The sequence below is a fragment of the Pipistrellus hanaki genome, assembly GCF_964339955.1.
Source record: "Pipistrellus hanaki genome assembly, contig: scaffold_39, whole genome shotgun sequence".
Lineage (NCBI taxonomy): Eukaryota > Metazoa > Chordata > Mammalia > Chiroptera > Vespertilionidae > Pipistrellus > Pipistrellus hanaki.
Window position 1 is genome coordinate 923,237 of NW_028182294.1, and position 19,420 is coordinate 942,656.

Consider the following 19,420-nt stretch of genomic DNA (forward strand, 5'->3'; position numbering starts at 1 on the left):
GCCCCGCAAGGCCCGCAGCGCTGCCTGTGACCGCAGTGCCGCCGGGCCCGGCCGGAGAACAGGGCTGCGGCGGCACTGCTCCCCGCAGCCGGCAGGGGGCGCCAGCCCAGGGCTCCGCCACTGAGCACCGCTGAGCCGGGAGGGATGCGGCCCTGACCCCCAACACGGTGCCCTGGAAGCATTCCGCGAGGACCAGGCGCCCCAGGCGGAGGCCGTGCTGGGCCGGGGCACAGAGCCGCCCCGAAGTCCGGCCTCAGAGCCCCCGCGAGGCGATGCTGGGACAGGGAGGTGGCCCTTCCTGCAGCTGACCGCCCCGCCGGGACAGACCGGCCCCGCTCCACGGGCGTCAGCAGGCGGGGAGGACCGGACGGAGAGGCGGGGCGCAGGCCCGGCAGATGTGACGGTGGCAGGCCCGGGGCTGGTGCTCGGTGTGAGCGGCGTGGCCGCGGGGCTGAGACCGCACAGCAGGAGCTCCACACGCGCCCCAGGGCGAAGCGGCGCCGCTGCCCGGCCCTGCCGGGACCCTGGGATGGGCGTGGGGACAGGGGTCCGGGGACCCGGGCTCATGGACCCCCTCCCGGGGCCGCCGGGACCACGATGGGACCGCGGCTGGGGGCGGGGGGCGGGGGCGGCCTCTCCTGTCTCCACCCCCGGCCCGAAACCCGCACCACCGGAGCCACAGGTTCAGGTGTTGGCCTATGTCCCGCCTCCTGGCCCCGGGGATTGGCCAAAAGCCACCCCTTCTGGGCCAATCATAGATGGGCATTCCTTTGCCAGTCCTGATTGGTCCTCACAGGTCACATGACCAATGGCTGCCTATGCCACTTGTGATTGAACTATTTGGTACACGTGACCAGCGCCCATTGCCGGTCTTGATTGGTCCATGCGGGCACATGACGGGCGGGCCCAGTGTCCTCTGTGCATCCTCGGGGTTGCCCCTCATGTGGCGACTGCAGCAGGGGATGCACGGGGTCCCCCGAGGAGGCGGCCCCGGCGTGGGCTGGGTGGTCCGTGGGCAGCGGCGGGGCCGAGGCTGCGTGAGGCCCCTGGGCGCCCCGTGTTCTGCCCCTTAGCCCTGGCAGAGGCCACCTGGGGGCCCACAAGCAGGGCCAACGCCTCGCCCACCCGGGGCCACCATTGCACACGCAGACGGAGGGCAGACGGGGTGCCTTGTTCCGGAAGCTGGACACCCAGCTCTGGGAGGACCACAGCACCCTGTGTGCGAGCCCCGTCCTCTCAGCGCCCCCTGGCGGGCCCTGGGGCGTGTAGCTCTAGGGCAGTGGTCGGCAAACTCATTAGTCAACAGAGCCAAATATCCACAGTACAACGACTGACATTTCTTTTGAGAGCCGGAAACCGACTTCTGCGCATGGGCCACGAAGTTTTAATCGCACTGTACGTGCGCGCCCCCACGTGATGTTTTGTGGAAGAGCCACACGCAAGGGGCCAAAGAGCCGCAGGTGGCTCCGAGCCGCAGTTTGCGGACCACTGCTCTAGACCAAGGCGCCTGGTGTGTTTCCTTATTTTCTGTGACTCCTCGCCCAGGACATACTTTCTGGAAAGAGAGTGGGAGGGAGGAACATGGATGTGAGAGAGAAACACCCATTGGTGGCCTTCCCGCACCCCCCACCCGGGGTCAAACCCATGACCTTTCAGGGTGTGAGATGACGCTCCAGCCAATAGGCCACTGGCCAGGCGAGGAGGCACCTGGCTGATGGAGGGCCCATGCAGGGCGGGCGGTGCGGGAAGAGCTCCTGGGGACGCAGCCCGAGAGCGGAGGGAGGCTGCCGTGGGGGAGGCGGTCGGTGGTGAGGGGTCCACAGGGCCAGGGAGGAGTGGCTGCCTCTGCCCGCGGAGCCTGTGCCGGGAAGAGCGGTGCGTGCAGTGGGCAGAGCTCCTGAGGTTGGGGGTCGTGGGTAAGCACTTCGACCCGCCAGTGTGAGGGCCTGGTCAGTGCCGCCGGCAGAAAGCGGGGCGAAGGGTGTGGGGCTGGGCTGAGTCTCCGCTGAGCCTGGGGTCCAGGAAGCCATGCAGACAGAGGGGGGAACATTCCAGAGAGCAGGAGGCGCCGGCAGGGAGGAGGCCCTGAGGCGGGAACACGGCTGGAGCGAGGTGGGCAAAGAGGGAAAAGCACGGACAGCTGGGTGAGGGTGCGAGTGGTCTGCCGAGGAGGCCGGGCACGGCAGATGTGGCCTTCGGCGGCTGCCGCTGGATCCGCTGTCTTCGCACGGCCTCCCCGCCCCGCCCAGCCCTCCAGGGGCCCCGGGGGAAAGCGGGCCGGCGCAGGGCGGGAGGGGCTGGGCTTCCCCGCGAGCCTGGCGATTGAGGCTGCGGGCTCCCCAGGCCTGTCCCTGCCAGCCCGTGTGGGCACGCTGATAAATGCACTCGGAGGCGGGCCAGGTATTTTTAGCTGCCCAGCTGGGCACCAGGCCGAGGAGCCCGCTGCTCTCTCCGCCCTGGGCTCTGAGGGAACTTGGGAGCTGAGCGCCTCACGTCCACACTCACCGGCAGCTCCGCCTCATTCGCTCGCTGGGCCTGTGTCCTCGCCCTGAGGGTGAGCGTGAAGGGGAGGGGGGCTGCCCGGTTCTCAGAAATACAGACGTGTGGCAGGCCCGATTTGCCTCCAGACGGAACAGTGGGTGAATCTATTCACCTTTTAATCAGAGTTTGCATGATCTTGAGAGATCCTCAAAAATACATCTTTTTATTGATTTCAGAGAGGCAGGGAGAGGGAGAGATGTGACATCAACGATGAGAATCACAGACCGGCTGCCTCCTGCACGCCCCACCCCGGGATGGAGCCCGAAACCTGGGCATGTGCCCCAACTGGGAACTGAACGGTGACCTCCTGGGTCATAGGTCAATATGCAACCACTGAGCCACACCGGCCGGGCTTACATAGATTTTTTCTTCCCTCACAGGAAGAGACACTGTGCATTGCCACTTCTTTAACTTAAAAAATGGAAATAGTTCTGGGATGAGTGCCCTCAATCACTAAAAACAAACATTTTATTTTTAACAAAATGCAAAAGGATCGGCACAGCTGACCTCCATCAGCGTGGCCCACAAGACTACTGGGGGGCGACACAGCACCAGGAAGCGAGGTCGGAAAGCCCGACGGGCTCAGAGCTCTCCTTTCCGTGGGAATTCTCAACACTCTCTGTGTTTTAACGGGGTGGAAGCGCTGAGAGCGGGGTAGTAGCAACACTGTTAATGGAAAACTACTTGATAACACAATCTTATGTCAATGTTCTTTTTATTTTTTAACGCAGGTGACTGTGTGGCCCACAGCCTGAGGCTGGGCCGGGCTCCAGAGCCACGTCCAGGTCTCCGGACACGTCACGTCTCGAATGGCTTTCCGCTTGGCGCTGCGGCGTCCCAGTCCCGAGAGAAGGCACTGTGGCCGCTGCACCGGCCACGTGGGTGCATTGAGGACACGGCTCCCCTCCGTGGCACATACAGCGTTTGGGTACAACATGGTTTTATGCAGGGCAGGTCCAAACACCCAAGGCACACACTTTTTTTTTTTTTTTTTCCTGTTTTTTGTTTGTTTGTTTCTGCGTTTGATCGAAGGCTTACGTTAAAGTCTCAGAGCTGCTGTTGACACAGAATCCCGAGGAGGAGCAGTGGACAGTGACTGCTGTGGATCTGAACATGGAACGGGAGACTGAGGCGTGTAGAAACATGTTACAGGAACAACAACGAGACAGAACCACCGAGACAGCGGGAGTAACAACGGGAGGGAGAGCTGCCGAGTCCGAGGCGAGTTCGGAAGTCACCCGACTCCCCGCAGCCTGGCAGCACCGTGTCCAGCGGCCACTGCGGTCACCTCGCCACGCGGGAGCCTCGCCCCATGGGCGTGCACAATATCGACGCCATGGGAACGACGTGCCGGCTCATTGGCTATCAAATGCCTCCAAGTACAAGGAAAAGCCCCCGGTAACCCTTTCTCTTCACCAGACCTCTGGTGCTGTGCCCAGGCGAGCCGGGGGCCTCGGGGAGCTGGGGGTGACCTGGGGGAGCGCTGAGGCAGGAGGACGCTGGCTAACAGGCCGGAGCACTCGGACTCTGAGCACAGAGGGGTGGGGCTCACACGGAGGCCCCAGCAGCAGAAACGGGACCCAAGACGGGTCTTCGCGGGGAGGCCGGGAGGAGGTGCCTGGTGAGGTGGGAGGGACCCCGTCCTCCGGCCTCAGCTCTGCCCCCAGCCTTCCGCACGCCGCTCACCAAGCCCTGGCCGGCTTGACGCCAACTGGAGAGGCCTCCCGTCTGCCAGCCGTCTGGCCGGACAGCAAGAGGACAGCTGTGGGTGTGGGGGCTCGTGGCCCCGGGGGAGGTGCAAACCTGGCTCGTCCCCGACACCCCTGCTTCCCTCCAACACGGAGGAAGCGGGCGCCTGCCACCGTGACAGCAGTGCCCACAGGCGCCCGCCGACACGGTTCCGCCCGCACGCGGAGAACCCGTCAGGAAGTGGGAGCGTGGGGACTGGCTGAGGAGCTCCAACTGGTCAGAGGCCAGAGGCTGTGATGCCCCGGAGCCTGCGCTGGGTGCCGGCCTGGCCACTGTGCACCTCAGTCACCGCTGTTTGCAATCAGAACCACGACCTTAGTGCAACAGGATATTTATTTTTACAGAATTTGGTTGCCATACAAGAGATGGAAGGGTCAGGAGAAAGTGCAAATGACAGGGGCTTGTCTGTCTTTGTTTTTAATAAAGTCTAAAAAGAATTAAAGCACAAAAGTAACAGCGACAGAGAATGTGGACACGTTATACAAAGTGTGGTGTGAAACAGATTCGTCTCTAAAAAACAGAAAACGGAAGGTTAATGGGAAAAAAAGATCAGTATTGGTGGCCCCACAGAAATGTCCTTGCCAGACCCCCCGGGCAATGCTTGCTCGCTCAGAAACTCGGGGACGTCACCGTTTTCTGACGGAAGTACCACAGACAGCTCACCGTGATATGCAGGGTTCGGCAAACCGAGCCACCGCGTCACCTCTGGTGTGTGAATCAACTAAAGTGTGGGTGCCCTGGGGAGGGGCTGGCGGAGATACAAAATTTACATCTGAGAGGTTTGGTTCTGTGTACACAATATTACAGAAACTAGGCTTGTAAATGCGCTTTATTTAAATTACAGTATGTAACAAAAGTTGATCTTGAAACCTGGGATAGTGTCCACATGGTCCTGTGTGAGCATCGGGCGTGGTTCCGCGCGGAGCAGGCCTGGCCCCGCCAGGCCCGGGCGGACAGGGCGGCGGCTTGGACGAGGGGCTATTGCTGGAGCAAGGTCACTGAGTGGAGTGGAGCGAGAGGTGGGTTCATTTTGGCAAGAAGGGTCCCTTGTGGGTCAGCGCAGGTCCCGACGGGTCCTGTCACTCTGCGAGAACGGGACAGGGCGACAGTGAGCGGTTCCCTCGGCTCTTCGGCCTCTTCCGCGGGCTTCTGGGGGCGTGCACAGCGAGCTCTCACCGACGGGCCCCACGGCCGCCGCGTCCGGTCTCTCCCGCCCGGCCTGGCACTGGCCGTGGCACTGCGCACAGAGGGCCGCAGACGGAAGGAAAGCGGGAGCTGACGGACGGACGGAAGACGGAATGGCTTCCAGAACCACGGCAGCCTCGCGGCCACCGGCGTCTGGGCTGGAGATCCTGGACGGAAATGGAAAGGGCGTGGATGGAAAGAGCCCACCGACGTTCCACCGACTTGGGGTTGGGGCGGAGCTGGGCCTGCAGGAGGTCCACTCCGGCTTCCCGCTCAGTGCCTGTGGCTGGAAATGGGTATGTGCACGTGTATGTGTGTGCATACGTGTGTGAGCGTGCTGAGAAACTGCTGCATTGAGAACCGTAACCACCTGAATAATTGTCCTTTGATGACGCAGTTGCAGCACAGCCGGCGGGTTCCGATGCGTCCGGAGGAGCTGGAGTGGAGAAGGTCGCCCGGTGACGAGGCCACAGCAGTCACAGACGTGGCTCCCGGACCTGGAGGACGGAGCCAGCACAGAGGCCGCGCGGGAGGCAGCCGCGGTGGTTTTCCTAGAAGGTTGTGCTTATGAACTATCTGTACAACTAAACTCGCAGTGAAGAATTTAAACCGCTAAATGTTACGTGTTCGTCCTATAGCTGATCCAGACCTAGTGAGATGCCTGGTTGTGAGCGCAAAGAAAGAGAAAATTGTGTTTTTGTAATTGGAGATGGGCCAGGCTAGCTCTGAAATCATAACAAAAGCCCCAAACCAAACATTCCAGTTCCTTCCAAACGGGGAGAATGTGCTGGAAGCCTGACTGGTGACCTCCCTTGGCAAACAGAGGTGTGGTCACAGGGGAGGGAGCTCCGGGGGGAGGCAGGGCTGACGACAGCCTGGCCGGGGAGGCGATGGGCTTCCTGGGACCCTGCCTCATACCCTCACCCTGCAGCGCACCCTGTCTCCCCAGGCCCGGCCACACCCCGGCTCTCAAACACTGTGGTCCCATTAAGACAAGTTGGTGGGGTCCTGGACACGCGAGAAGGGGAGGCCCGCCGTGCCACCCGCTCAGGCCGCAGCCAACAGAGGGCGCCCCGCCTGCCCAGCACGTGGCCGACATTCACCGCCTCTCGTCCCTCACGTCGCAGTGGGAGCCCAGGCTCTGCCGGGGCCGAATGCCACACGCTCTCCGTGAAAAGCCCCTCCTCCTCGGAATCGTGACTTTGTGCTTTGACTGACGCCGTGACGTGTCCGGCCACTTGGGAATCATGCGCGTGGATTTGCAGAAAGAAAACAAGCAAGCTAAGCACGGCTCACGATCCCGGCCCACTCTGCTGCCGGCCCTCGGCCCAGGAGCCCTGGCCCACGTCGCGGAGGCGGGAGGCGGCTGAGGAGGCTTCTCTCCCTCTGTCCACACGGCCCCGCACCGCGGGTGAAGCGCAGGAGGGAGGAGCGGGCGAGCACGGAGCCGCCGGCGGGAGGGATGGAGCACGTGGGGAGCGGGTCGCCCTCTCGGCCCTGCAGGCCAGGCCATCGCGAGCGGCTGTGCATCGCCCTCTGGTTAGAAAACGCCCTCCGTGCCCCGTGGACACAGCCCAGCAGCCCCGCAGGCGCTGGGGCCCGCCCGCCCGCCCGCACTGCTTTGGGCGCCAGGAGCCCAGCCCGCCGCGGAGCCCATCTCCACGTCTGACGGAGTCTGTGGGGCCCGCGCAGCCGCCCTTATCTGTCCAGCAGCTGCTTCAGGGCCCTCTCGATGTTCATGCGGTGCCCGACGCGCGTCACGCCCAGGTCGATGAGGTCCTCCTTCTGCAGGTTGGGCAGGTGGCTGCCGTCGATCTCGTTGTCCAGGAACATCTCCTTGTGCTCGCCCAGGTTCAGGCTCTCCAGCCAGTCGGCCACGTCGGGCTTGGTCCACAGGTGCACGGGCTTCGTGGTGAAAGGCTTACCGGAGAGGGGCGGCTGCAGGACCGAGGGGGACGGCGACCGGCTGCGCCCCCCGGGGCTCAGGCCGAACAGGTCCCCGGCCGCGGGCTGGCCCGGGAGGCTGAAGACCTCGGAGAGGGTGGGGGAAGGGGACGCCATGGCGGCGGGGAGCGGGGCGGGCAGGATGTCTCTGCTCATCTCCGTGGGCGAGACCACGGGGCTCGGGGCACGTCTGGTTCCTGAGGTCCTGCTGTCGTAGTCGGGGGGCCGGCTCTGCAGGGTGATGGGCTGCGAGGTCCCGGGGCGGACGGTGAAGGTGACCGTCGTGCTCCGTGTCCCTGAGACGGTGCTCATGACCTCCGGGCTTCTGAAACGGCAACGAGAGAGGGCGTCACCGCCAGGCCCCGCCGCCAGCAGGCGGCCGGGAGGGCAGCAGACACCAGGCACACAGCACCGAGCCGAGCCGCACTGGCAGGAGCCCGGGAGCCCGGGGTTTGCCATGCCGGGCCGAGTCAGAGGACACACCAACCACACGGCAGCCCTCACCCCCGGCCCAGGCGGGGGACTGGACGGGTGTCTGGCTGGGTGAGCATGCGGCTGGCCCTCTGGGACTGTGGTGTCGCGGGCACCGCTGAGGGGACCCGCCGGCCTCAGCACAGCAAACAGGAGGGGCACTCTCGGCTGCCTGCCAGGCCTGCGCGTTTTTACATTTTTCTTTGATCTCAGAGAGAAAGGGGGAGAGAGAGAGAGAGAGAGAGAGAGAGAGAGAGAGAGAGAGAGAGAGAGAGCGCTAGCCATGATGAGAGAGCCAGTGATAGCTGCCTCCTGCACACCCTACGCTGGGGATCAAGCCCGCAGCCAGGCGTGTGCTCTGACCCGGAATCAAACTGTGACCCCTGGTTCCTGGGCCGATGCTCACCCCGCTGACAGGCCTTCAGAGCAGGGAAGGCCCCGGTGGGCTGGCCCTCGCCCGGCAGGGGGAGCCCCGCCCGCTACTTGGGGCCCTCAGGGCTGAAGGGCTCCGGGAGGACGAGGCCCACGCCGGTTCCAGCCGGCCCACAGCTCAGAGGGGGTGGGGGTGCAGTGGGACGCCCTTCCCAATGGCCTCCCCTCCTGTCCTCTCTCGGGACACCCGAGGGGGAAGGCTGACACGGGTGAGCTCAGACGCTGATAAGACCGGGGCCGTGCAGAGCCGCTGCCTCGGAGGGGTGCGGCTGCTGACGGCCGCGGCCTGGGGGACACGCCGGCTCCCCGCTGGGGAGCAGCGCCTCGGAGGGACACTCGCGCTCCCCACGGTGACCGTGTGGTGACCCTCAGAGCGACAGCGGCTGCTCAGAGCCCGGCGGCACAGACCCGGCGGCCTCTGAGCCGATGGATGGCGTTGGCACCCTCGTTCCCGTGCAGCTCCCGCCTCTCCGGGCACATTCTTACGGAGGCTCCGGGCCGAGTGGTCAGAGCAGAGAGGGCGCCACACGCAGGAGGCACAGCACACAGAGGGCACCAGCACTTACTTCCGCTCAGCACGACCCTCTTCTGCCAACGCCCGTCACGGAGCAAATGGGAACGACAAAACGCAGAGGCTGAGGTCACGATAAAAGACGGCTTTGCAGGGTGGAGGGGAGCAGGGCGCCACGCCGACCGGAGCGTCCATGCCCCCTTCACCGCCAAGGAGGGAGGCGCCTCTGCCGTCCTCGGACCGGGACCCCCACCTGCCCTCTCCGTCCGCGCCACGTGATCGCACGGGCACCACCCAGGAAACGCTACGCGAGGCCCCGTTGGAGCGGGTGCCCCGTCGGACGCGCTCAGAACCAGCTGGTCCCCGGCCTGGGGCTGAGCTGCTGGGGAGGGCGGGTCAGCACGCTGGCGGGAGGGTCCGCACCCCAAGACCAAAGCCCCCGACGCTGGGCCGCCCAGCCCGGCCTTCGCCGTGGAAGACGCTCCCTGCGGAGGCCGAGCCCCGTGAGCCGCCTGGCCGGCCTCCGCAGCCGCTTGGTTTACTCGGGTTCATGGCGCCGACGTTCTCCAGCATCCTCTGGTTGCTGAGATGCTGTTGCTAGGCAACCCCTGGGTTCCAGGGAGGAACGCACGGCCCCGCTGCCGATTTAGAACAGACACCGGCTCTTGGACGGTCCCTCCCTGTCCTGCCTCTTAAATCAAACCGAGTGGAAACACGAGAATGAAAACGAAAGCCGAGAGCTGACGGACACTCAGAGGCCGCCATCCATCAGCCAGCGGCTGGGCAGGGAGCTAGCATTCCAGCGGCTTTCCCGCGCTCACGGGTCCCCTTAGGCCTCCAACAGGGATCGGTGTGGGCCGGAGGCCGCTGCGTCCCCACGGAGTCTGCCCACTGTCCCGCCTGGAGGGAGCGGGCCGGGCTTCTGTGCGGTCGCCTCTCCCAGGCCAAAGGGCACTTGTTTCCCAACAGCACTGCGTCTCCACGGGTGGGCCCTGACCAGACAGCAGGGGTGGGGCACCGAGTCTCATGCCTCTCGCTCGCTCCACACGGGTGTCTGTGCTGATGCAGCCCCCCATTCCCAGGTGCCCGTGCCTCTGAGGGCCGTGAGGGGCCTGGCCCACCCTCCGAGCGGGGGACGGAAAGGAAGCTCACATCCCGGGTCAGGAGGCTGTGCCTGACCCAGAGCCAGGGCGGGGCTACGCAGAGCAAGGTCCCTGCGGAGCAAGAAGGTGCTCACCCTGGGCCCTTGCCGAGCCCCGGCCACCCAGACTCGGGCAGAGAAGGCAGGAGCCCGCGGGTCGCTGGCCGTCAAGGGAGACACGCTCAGGACGAGACGAGCCTCCGGAGGCCTGTCCGCGGGGAGCGGGGAAGGCGGACCCCAGGCCCCTCTGACCGTTTCCTCCTCGGCGTCACTTCCCCTTCCAGGCGTTGCCGGAGGGGATGAGCCCCGTGGCGCTGAGGCTGCCACGACCCGGGAGCGCGTGTCCTCGGGGCCGCGGAGTGTGGGCTGGGCGAGCTCACTTTGCAAAAAGCTCAAACCGGGTAATTTTAACGTGAACAGGCCCTGGGGTGGCACACGGAGCGCACAGCTGGCGGCTCCGGCTGGGGAGGGGCCTCGGAGGCAGCCGGCCAGGGCGGCCTGCGGGACTGGGACCCGTGGCCACTCCACTCCCCAAGCCCATCTGCGCCCCCAGGAGGCGAAGGCCAGTCTCGGGTGGCCTCTGGGCGCCCCGAAAAGCGCTGGGTGACCTGGAGGGCTCCTGAGGGAGCCAGCAGACGCCACCATGTCTGGATGGGAGCCGGGAGGACCCCGGCTTCCAGGGCCTGCGACCCCCACACCCCCCACGCAGCGGAGAGGCGACCTGTCCACGCCTGCAGCCGAACAGGCAGCTCCCTCCCGCACGGCGCCTGGCACCCCGGCTGCAGCTGGTGGGTTTGGGTCAGGAGGTGGACGTGGGGCCGCGGGCTCCCCGCCTGGTCCTGGCCTGGACCCCAGGCGGCCTGGACCTGAGTGCAGACAGCTGCCGAGAGGCCCTCACCCCGCCTGGCTGCCGCCCACCGTCCCCTCCGACATCCTTCCACTCCGAAGTGTGTCCCGGCCTCCGTGTCCGCGTCCCGGCCTCCGTGTCCGCGTCCCGGCCTCCGTGTCCGCGTCCCGGCCTCCGTGTCCGCGTCCCGGCCTCCGTGTCCGCGTCCCGGCCTCCGTGTCCGCGTCCCGGCCTCCGTGTCCGCGTCCCGGCCTCCGTGTCCGCGTCCTGGGCTCGGGCCCGGCTCCCCGTCCTGGGAGTGTCCGCTCAGGCCGAGGGGGCCCTGTGCACGGGAGGCGGCCGCGCCCCGCACCCTGCTCCTCGCGCCCACTCCTTCAGGCCTCGGGGGCCACGCAGCCGAGGTTCCGCCACTCCATGAGCAAACCACCGTGCGGGCTCCAAGGCCCACCCTCCGCCATCAAGCCTCGCACTGAAACGGGGGCTGCACTATTGCTCCGTCATTTCCCCGAAACTTCACTCTTCCCCAGGGAGGAGCCCCTCCATCCAGTCCCCCCTCTTCCTTTCGAAGCATCCAGACGCGGGAGCCGGCGATCCCAGGCCCCGGAGAGGCGCAGGTGTGTTGGCTGCGGCCTATTTGCAGAAGGGATGCGGCTCCAGGTGAGGGCCTCTGCCTCCCCGCCTCGGCCGCTGGCCCGGAGCCTCCACCCCCGCGGATCCTGTCCCAGGCCGATGGCTGCCGCCCGTGTCCAGAGTGGATGGCCTTCCTGCTCCTTGCCCTCTGGTCCTGGTCCAGCTGTGGGCACTGGCTGGGAGCTGGAAGGAGTGGGCGGGGACCAGCCTTGCCTCCCATCACCACCAGGTAACGAGAGAAGCCCTCGGCCACTGGGCGATTTGCCCTGCGACCCGGTCTGTGCTGTCCTTCCAGCCGAGCACCAGCGAGGCCTCGGCCCTCTGGCCTGCGGCCTGCTCCTCTGCAGTCACCGCCCGGCCTGCTCGGGCACCTGAGCACAATGCCCCTCGCACCCTGTGGGGACATAGCGAAGGCGGGAAAGTGCGCTGGGGGCCCTGCAGCCTGGCCAGCCCCTCGGTCAAGGAACCGCCAACAAGGAGCTGTTCTGGGATGTGAGCGCGGACCGCATGGCGGGCGTCCTGCTGGCACAGCCGTCTCCTGAGCTCTGTGCGGCCCGTGGCGGACACCGCCGGCCGGCCGTGCGCCTGTCCTGTGAACCGTGTCCTTCAGCCAGTCCTGGGGATTTCTCTGGAATTCGAAGCGACACGACCTTTGGGCCTCGGCCGCTGCGGGACACGGGTGTGGGAGATCAGTCCTGGGTGGACGCCCTCTGTGGCGCGTGGGACACTTCAAGGGTCTGAACTGGACACCGCGCTGTCGTCGCTGAACGTGCACAATGAGGAAGGACGAGGGCGCTCGCACTCCGTGTGCGTGGCAGCTGGCGTCACCGAGTCCACCGGAGAGGGGGAGGGACTCCCGGCCCCGGGCACTGCTGGGCGGCAGTTAGCGCGGTGTCCCACTGGAGGTGCGGTGTGTGGGAGCTTCTCTCTGCGGACGGAGAGTCCTGGGGGCCGTGGAGGAGCTGCTGCCCCCGCCCAGAGGAGTGCGGGGGGTTGTGGGGCTCGGCCCGCACCTCCAGGGCCAGCCGTGGCGCAATGCCCCGATTCACGGCTTTGGCCTTGGCTGTGGGCGTGGGACGCCACCCGACAGGGTGCGGAGAGACCTGTCAATCGCGTGAGGAACCTGAGCGCCCACCCCAGCTGGGGAAACGGGCCGCCGCCGCCCCGCCACCGCGAAACCGCGTGCCGCGGGGAGACGGCTGGAACCGAGGACCGACGACGGGCACTGCACTCCGAGAACAGCCCGGAAGCTGCTCTACACCCAGTTCCCATGGCAGCAGCCTTGACCCCGTGACCCGAGAGTGGCCGCCCGGGACAAGTGGACGCTTTGCTTCCATGAGGTTGGCCTGCGGGGGGGAAGGGCTTTCACTGACTTCCCGGTCCCGCCCCCCCCAGCCCTCAGCCGGCGAACGATGGGAGGAGGGAGAGGACCAGGCACACCGCCCCCGCCCCCGCACCCTCTCCCCATTCCACTGGCACCCCAACACCCCCCTCACATTCCACTGGAACCTGACACCCCCTCCGCCCCGTGGGGCCGTCTCGGCTGCTCGAGGCTCCAGGCTAGCCCCGGGTGGTCCTGGTGCAGACGGGGCTCTGGGGGCCAGGGCGCTGGCTTTGCACCGGGCGCGCCCTCCTGCCGGGAGGGTGGGGGCTGTGCCCACGCCTGCGCCCGCGTCCAGGAGAACGAGAGACGGCCACGCAGGCTTCCTGAGCCCTCTTCACGCCGCGGCCCGGCGTCGCCTGGATGAGGCCGAGGGAGCCCGGCTGCGGGTGGCGTCTGGCCGAATGCCGTGGGACTTACCTGGGAGCGAGGCCGGCCGGCTTGGTCCCCGTGGGCGCGTCCACGCCCTCGCCCGGCTTGGCCAGTTTCTCTCGGTTCATTTGCTGCAGGATCGAGTTCAACTCGCTGATCACGTTGGCCTTCGGGCCGGAGAGGATGGGGCTCCTCACCTCGGAGACGTCGCCCCACAGCTTGGAGGTCCGCGGCTGGACCCCCTTCCCGGCCCCGGGCTGGGCCCCGCCGGGCGGGGGCGGCGGCGCGGGCGGGGGCACGAAGCCGTCGGCCTCCTCCTCCGCCAGCGCGTCCTGGTAGAGCGCGTTGCCTTTGTGGGCCACGGGCTTCACCTTGGGCTTGGGCGGGACGGGGGGCTTGTCCAGCACGAACGCCTGCCCGTCCGCGTAGACCGTGCAGGTGTCCACGCTCTCGCCGCCCTCGGAGGACAGCGTGGAGATGCTGGACACGGTGGAGACGGTGCTGGTGGTCTCCAGGGGGTGGTCGCTGCCGCTGCGGCTGTCGGCCTCCTCGATGCCCGAGTCCGTGACGGTGTCGAAGCTCTCGGGCGGCGGCAGGAGCGGGGCCGGCAGGCAGTTGGGGAGGCCGGCCTGCGTCTTGCCGTCGGCGGAGCCGGCGGGCTGGCTGGGGTTGGGCGCGGGGGCCGGGGCGGCGCCATTCCTGTCCTGCGGGGACGGGCCCGCGAGGGCGGGCACGGAGGCGATGCGGTCGTCGGGGATGTCGAAGCTGTTGGCGAACTCCAGGGGGGGCGGCAATGGCTCAGTGAAGGCGAAGTCCTCGTCCAGGTCCACGGACGCCAGCGGCGGGGGCGGGATGCGGAATGGCAAGATCACGGCCTCCTCCAGGGAGCCCGCCGCCACCATGGTCCTGCCGGGCGTGGTGGCCGCGGGCTCGGGGCCGGCGGCGATCGGTAAAGCACCTTCGGTTTCGGGAACGCCTTCCGGCACCGCGGGCAGTGGGCGGCCCGGCGTGGCTTCCGCGGCGGCGCCCTCGCCCCCCTCCTCCAGGCGGCTGCCGGGCGCCGCGGCGTCCACCGTGTGGACCATGAGCAGGCCGGCCGGCTTCTGCTGGGACGTGTCCACGATGCTGATGAGCATGTTCTTGCGGTCCTCGCCCTTGCGGTCCCGGCCCGGGCCGCTCTCGTACTTGTTCTCCGTCTCCTGGCGCCGCAGCGGCCCGCGCGCGCCCTGCCTGGCGGCCGAGGGGAGGCCCGCCTCCGCGCTGGGCCGCATTTTGGTATCGATGTAGAGGGGTTTGTTGAGGTCGGCCTTGGGGGCCTCCCCCTTGGGGCCCTGCTGGGCCTCCTTCATGGCTCGGTCCCGCGCGGAGAGCGCCAGGGCCAGCGGGGAGCTGGGGTCCAGCAGCCGCCCCGTGAGCGGGTGTACGTAGTTCTCGGGGCTCGCGGCGCCGCCCTTGGGGGGCCCCACGGGGCTGCCCTCGGGACACTTGGCTTTGGACGTGTTCGGCGGCCTCCCGGCCTCACCCTGAGCTCTGGCCTCGCCGCCACCCACCAAATGGCTCTCCGGCTCCCTGGGCACTGCCCCCGGCGAGGCGGGCAACGCCAGCTGCTCGGCGCCCTCCTCCTCGCCAAAAGCGCCTTCCTCGGGGAACTCGGGGGGCTGTGCCCGGGGGGCGGGTGGCCCCAGACCCACGTCCTCGTCCCCCAGGTCCGTGGACAGGAAGGCGGGCGAGTTCCTCCTGGCCTCCAGCCGCTTCTCCCGGTCCCGCACGGCCCCGGCGATGGCGGCCGCGAAGGGGCTGCTGACGGCCAGGCCGTCGTCCGGCCGCAGCTGGCCGGGCGGCTCGGGGGCCGGGGGGTCGGTCTCCACGCTGCTGCCCTGGCTGCTCTTGCCGCTGCTGCTGGTGGAGGGCTCCTTGACGATGATGGTGGGGATGGGGATGGAGCAGGCCTTCTCGGGGCTGTCCTCCACGTTGGACTGCTTCACCAGCGTGCCCTTGCGCCGCGCCGGCTTGGCCGGCACGTATACCGCCTTGCTGGCGATCCGGCCCACCTCCGAGTACGGGTTCTCGGGCATCTGCCCCCGCCGGCCGCGGGCGCCAGCCTGGGCGGCGGGGGTGCGGCTGTAGAGGTCGTCGGAGTCCAGCGAGTAGCGGTCCAGCTCCCGGCGGTAGAACAGCCCCTTCTCCCGCATCACGGCGGCCACCGTGTCCGAGCGCGTGGCCGGCGGCACCTTGGCCGCGGGGTTCTGGTTGAAGGCGGGCTTGATGGTGCCGTAGACCCTGGGCGTCGGGGACTTGGGGCAGTTGTAGGTGGTGGGGGAGGGGGGCGGGGGGGACGGGGGCACGGACTGCGGGGGCGGGGGGATGTCCTCGGACGTGTCCGGCATGGACAGGCTCCTGGTGAACTTCAGCATCGGAGGAGCCAGGAACTGCCGCTCCTCCTCCGTTATTCCTGCGGGAGAGGCAGGGTCAGTGGGGTCGTGGCAGCCACGCCGCCCACGTCACAGAGCACAGCACAGCTCAGCGCACATGCCGAGGGACACAGCCCATCTGAGCCAAAAACGTAAAATAAATGAAGTGAAGTAAGAGGAGGGGGAGGAGGGTGCGGAGCACGTGCTGCTGAGGTTCTGTTTCTGCCCAGAGCCGGGCGCCTGGGCCCCTCGGGCGGGGCCGTCAGCCCTTCCTGTGTGTGCACGCAGTGTGTCAGCATGGTGGGGCGGAGCTGGATAGGGAGTTGGCCGGGGCCCTGGTGTCTGCAGGGTCTCAGGCTGAGGTGGCCTCCCCACTGGTCTGAAACCAGGGCAGAGGGGAGTGCGGAGGTGCAGTGAGTGGCCCCCTCCCCTGCGGGGCCCTGGGACGTCCCGTCCGTGTGGGGAGCCCAGTGTGTGCCCTGGGCTGTTCAATGGCTGAGGGCCTTGGGGCTCCCGGGCCTCAGAGGCGCAGGGATGTGTGGGTGCGGGGGCTGGTCCCCTGGGCCCCCGGCTGCTGAGGGCGCCGTGGGTCCCACAACCTGACTGGCCAGGGCCAGAGCCCGGCTGCCGTGGCCCAGGATGTGCAGGTGGCCCTGACAGCGTGCACATGCATGTGTGCACGCGAGTGTGCGCGCGCGTGTGTGTGTGTGTGTGTGTCGCCCGTGTCCCACAGTCTGAGCTACAAGAACGACAACAGAACGCACTCCAGGAGGCGGGAGCCACGCGCACACAAGGACGCCGACAGAGGTGAGGTCACGTGTGTCACGCTGGGGCATGCAGGGTTCGGAGGTGACAGACGATCACTTCAAATGACGACTCGCAAAGCCAAGGCCAGGCACATGCCAGGCGGCTCCCCATGAGGCGTGTTCCAAAGCCACCGCTCCTCCCAGCCTGCGGCCTCCTCCCGCGCCCGCCCGCCCGCCTGCCCGCCCGAGGAGCGGCGGTGAGGACACGCCTCCCGGGCGCACGGCTTTGCCGGGAGGCCGGGCACTGACCTGACAGAAACAGTCTGCTGTCTGGCGGGAGGAAAGGGCGGTTACTGACCGGCAGCCGCGGCTGAGGCTGCTCTGGGCCGAGCCCGGTGGGGGCTCGGGAGCCGCAGGAGCGGCCGCTGCACCTCCAGCTCGGACAGGAGGCCGCGCCGCCGCCCCGCGCAGCGGTCCGTCCCCACACGGCCGGCCTGGCGCCGGCAGCACCTGCCTCTGGTTTGCAGGGTGAGGACAGCGCGGGGCCGGCTCGCAGGGGGTCACGGTCGCCCTGCCCGGAACCGTCCGTGGGAATCGTGTGGCGCTCACGAGAGTAAGTGGTTCCGGACACACACAGCACAGGGCGATCAGAGGTCCAGCCCGACCAGCCACCCTCAGTGTCCGGGGCTCGCCCCGAGAACCATGGTCTTGGCAGAAAGGCAGGGGTGCGGCAACACAGGCTCAGCCACTGCCCACCGACCCTGTCCTGCCTCCGCCGGGCCCCCTGGCTGCACAGGTGGCCGGGCTCGCAAAGCTGGAGGAGCTCCTGGACATGGCGTCCGGAGGGCGGGGCTGGGGCCACCCCAGGGGGCGGGGCCCGGGCGGCCAGGCACTGCCGGGCCGGGGCCCTGAGCCAGGGGCCCTCTGCGGACGCGGCCACACTTCTTACCTATTGACTTCTGCCTTCGCATCGTACCTCGAGGGAGGCCCAGGAACGGGCCCTTCGGGCTCCCGGGCACGGTGGGCGTCATCACGGCGATGCCCTGGCGCTCGTACACGGACTGCAAACCGGAGGCGGCACGGGTGAGAGGCGCCAGGCCAGCCTCGCCCGCCGCGGCGGTCAGGGGGGCAGGGAAGCTGGGCAGAGGGCACCTGTCCCGGGACTTCCCCGCCACCCGAGTGTCCAGTTGAGGCCCGGGCCAGGCGCTGGGTCTGGCCAGTGCGGGAACGTGAGCCCACACGGGAGGATGGCCACTGCCCCCGGTGCTCCCGAGGCCCGCCCCTCCCGCCGCCAACCGCCACTCACGTTCACGTCGGACACGGACGGGAAGCACCGGCTGGAGGGCCGCTGCTTGATGGTGGCCACGCGGGACTCCACGGCCACGCTGTCGGCGGCACGGGAGGGCTTGGCGGCGGGCACGATCTCCTCGGGCTTATCTGCAGCGGGAACAGCGGGCACAGGGTCAGAGGCCTGGGACCCAGCCGGGCGCGAGCCGGGCAGCGTGGGCACGAGGGCCGGGCGGAGGCAGCAGCCATGGGAGGCTCCGATGCCCGCCTGCGCTGCGGGACCCCTCCCCAGTGTGAGGAGAGCAGGGTGTGGCGGCTACTGGTCCTCACGGAGACGTTTATGATGCTGAAATGCAGCCCGTTGGGCTTGTCAGGAGCCGGAAGCCAGTGTAGGGACCCCTCGAGGCACGGCAACCCCCCCCCCCCTGATCACTCTGCTCTCAAGCCCAAGGGCTCCCGCTCGGGCCTGTGACTCCCCACGAAGCTCAGCCATCGAAGGGGCCGGATCCCCGCTGGCAGGCTTGTGGGAGGGGCAAGGAGCAGCTGGGAGCCAGCCCCCGCTGGCTCCTCTGGGAGCATTGCTTCCCCTCGCGATGGTGGGGACACCGGTCACCCCTCAGGGAATTGGTGGGGACACCCCAGCTAGTCACTGTCCTCAGCCCCTATCCTGCCGCTCTGCGGCCTGTCCACACCCTTCGGCCCGGCCCTCCTCCCTCAGACGCCCCCTTGGTCCCCACCGCCTGGCCCCACCCTCAGTATCACCTCCTCCATGAAGCCCTCCCTGCAGGTCAGGGCAGGTTCCTCCGCGGCTGGATTTGACCCGTTTCCTCGCAGGACTCGCCTGCTCGGGGCCCCTCGGGGAGCTGGAAGGCCGGCCCTTCCCTGGCCATCGCCCGGAGCTCGCTCCCAGTTCCCCCGGGCCCCGCCTCATTCTGGCCGCAGGGGCAGCTCCCCAGCTCTCCCCAAACCCCACGGCCAGGGACACCCAGCCCGAAGCCAGAGCCCAGCCGCACCCCACGGCCGGACTGAGAACAGCCCGGGCACACGCTCGCAGCCCCGCGTCTGGGAGACACGCGTGACCATGCTGTTCACGGACACACTTCCTGGCGGTCCGCGGACAGCACGGCTGGTCCGCACACGCCGGGTCCTGCCTTCCCGACGCCCCACCGGCGGGCCCTCCCGCAGGGGAGGCCGGCTCAGCGGCCCGCATCGGGGGCGGGCAGAGGGCCAGGTGAGAGGACCGGCGGCCGGGCAGGAGGGCAGGGAGCTCCCGACCCCAGCGGCCCCTGCCCGCCCTCTGCAGGCCGGGGCCTGTGGCTGCGGCCGCCTGTCCTGGCCCCTCTGTCGCGTCTGCCCTCGGGCGAGCACGGGTGTGGGGGGGGGGCAGCAGCCCTGGGCTCACGGTGGGAACGTAGGGTTTGGAGATGGGCAGTGAGCCGGGGTCCTATCGCTCAGTGGGAGGCGCTGCAGGGCCGCGCAGGGGGCTGCTTCCCTGATGTGTCGGTGCCCAGGCCCCTGAGCAGACCCCCGACAGAGAGGGGGTGCCTGCGAGTAGATCTCACCCCTCCCAGCTGGGACTCTGAAGCCGAGGGTCAGAGGTCAGCCCCCCCGGAGGCTGCAGGGGAGGGTCCTTCCTGCCGCTCCCGGTGGGGCCTCTGCTTCCCGTGGCCTTGGAGGCGCAGGAGGGCCCTCCTCTGGGCTGTCCCCCCGGTTTGGTGCCTCAGCCGAGGCCCTGAGACGGGCCCCCGAAAGGCGTGTTGACTTGATGCTGC

The 19,420-nt window shown here is 68.0% G+C and overlaps 1 protein-coding gene across 6 annotated transcripts in view; it reads right to left on the minus strand.

Annotated features, from left to right (window-relative positions):
- Positions 1–4,605: 4,605 nt before the first annotated feature.
- The window catches only part of SHANK2 (SH3 and multiple ankyrin repeat domains 2), a 90,825-nt gene continuing 76,010 nt past the window's right edge, over positions 4,606–19,420 (minus strand). For 3 of the 6 annotated variants that reach the window (XM_084907019.1, XM_084907016.1, XM_084907015.1), the window contains 5 exons: positions 17,668–17,798; positions 17,311–17,422; positions 16,671–16,691; positions 13,253–15,656; positions 4,606–7,744 (listed from right to left, as the gene is read on the minus strand). In XM_084907019.1, the coding sequence (XP_084763145.1) occupies positions 7,174–7,744; positions 13,253–15,656; positions 16,671–16,691; positions 17,311–17,422; positions 17,668–17,798 (3,239 nt within the window). In that variant the 3' untranslated portion in view covers positions 4,606–7,173. Of the gene's footprint in view, positions 7,745–8,888; positions 8,911–13,252; positions 15,657–16,670; positions 16,692–17,310; positions 17,423–17,667; positions 17,799–19,420 lie in introns of all 6 variants that reach the window. The other 3 variants (XM_084907020.1, XM_084907018.1, XM_084907017.1) reach the window with 3 other exon arrangements.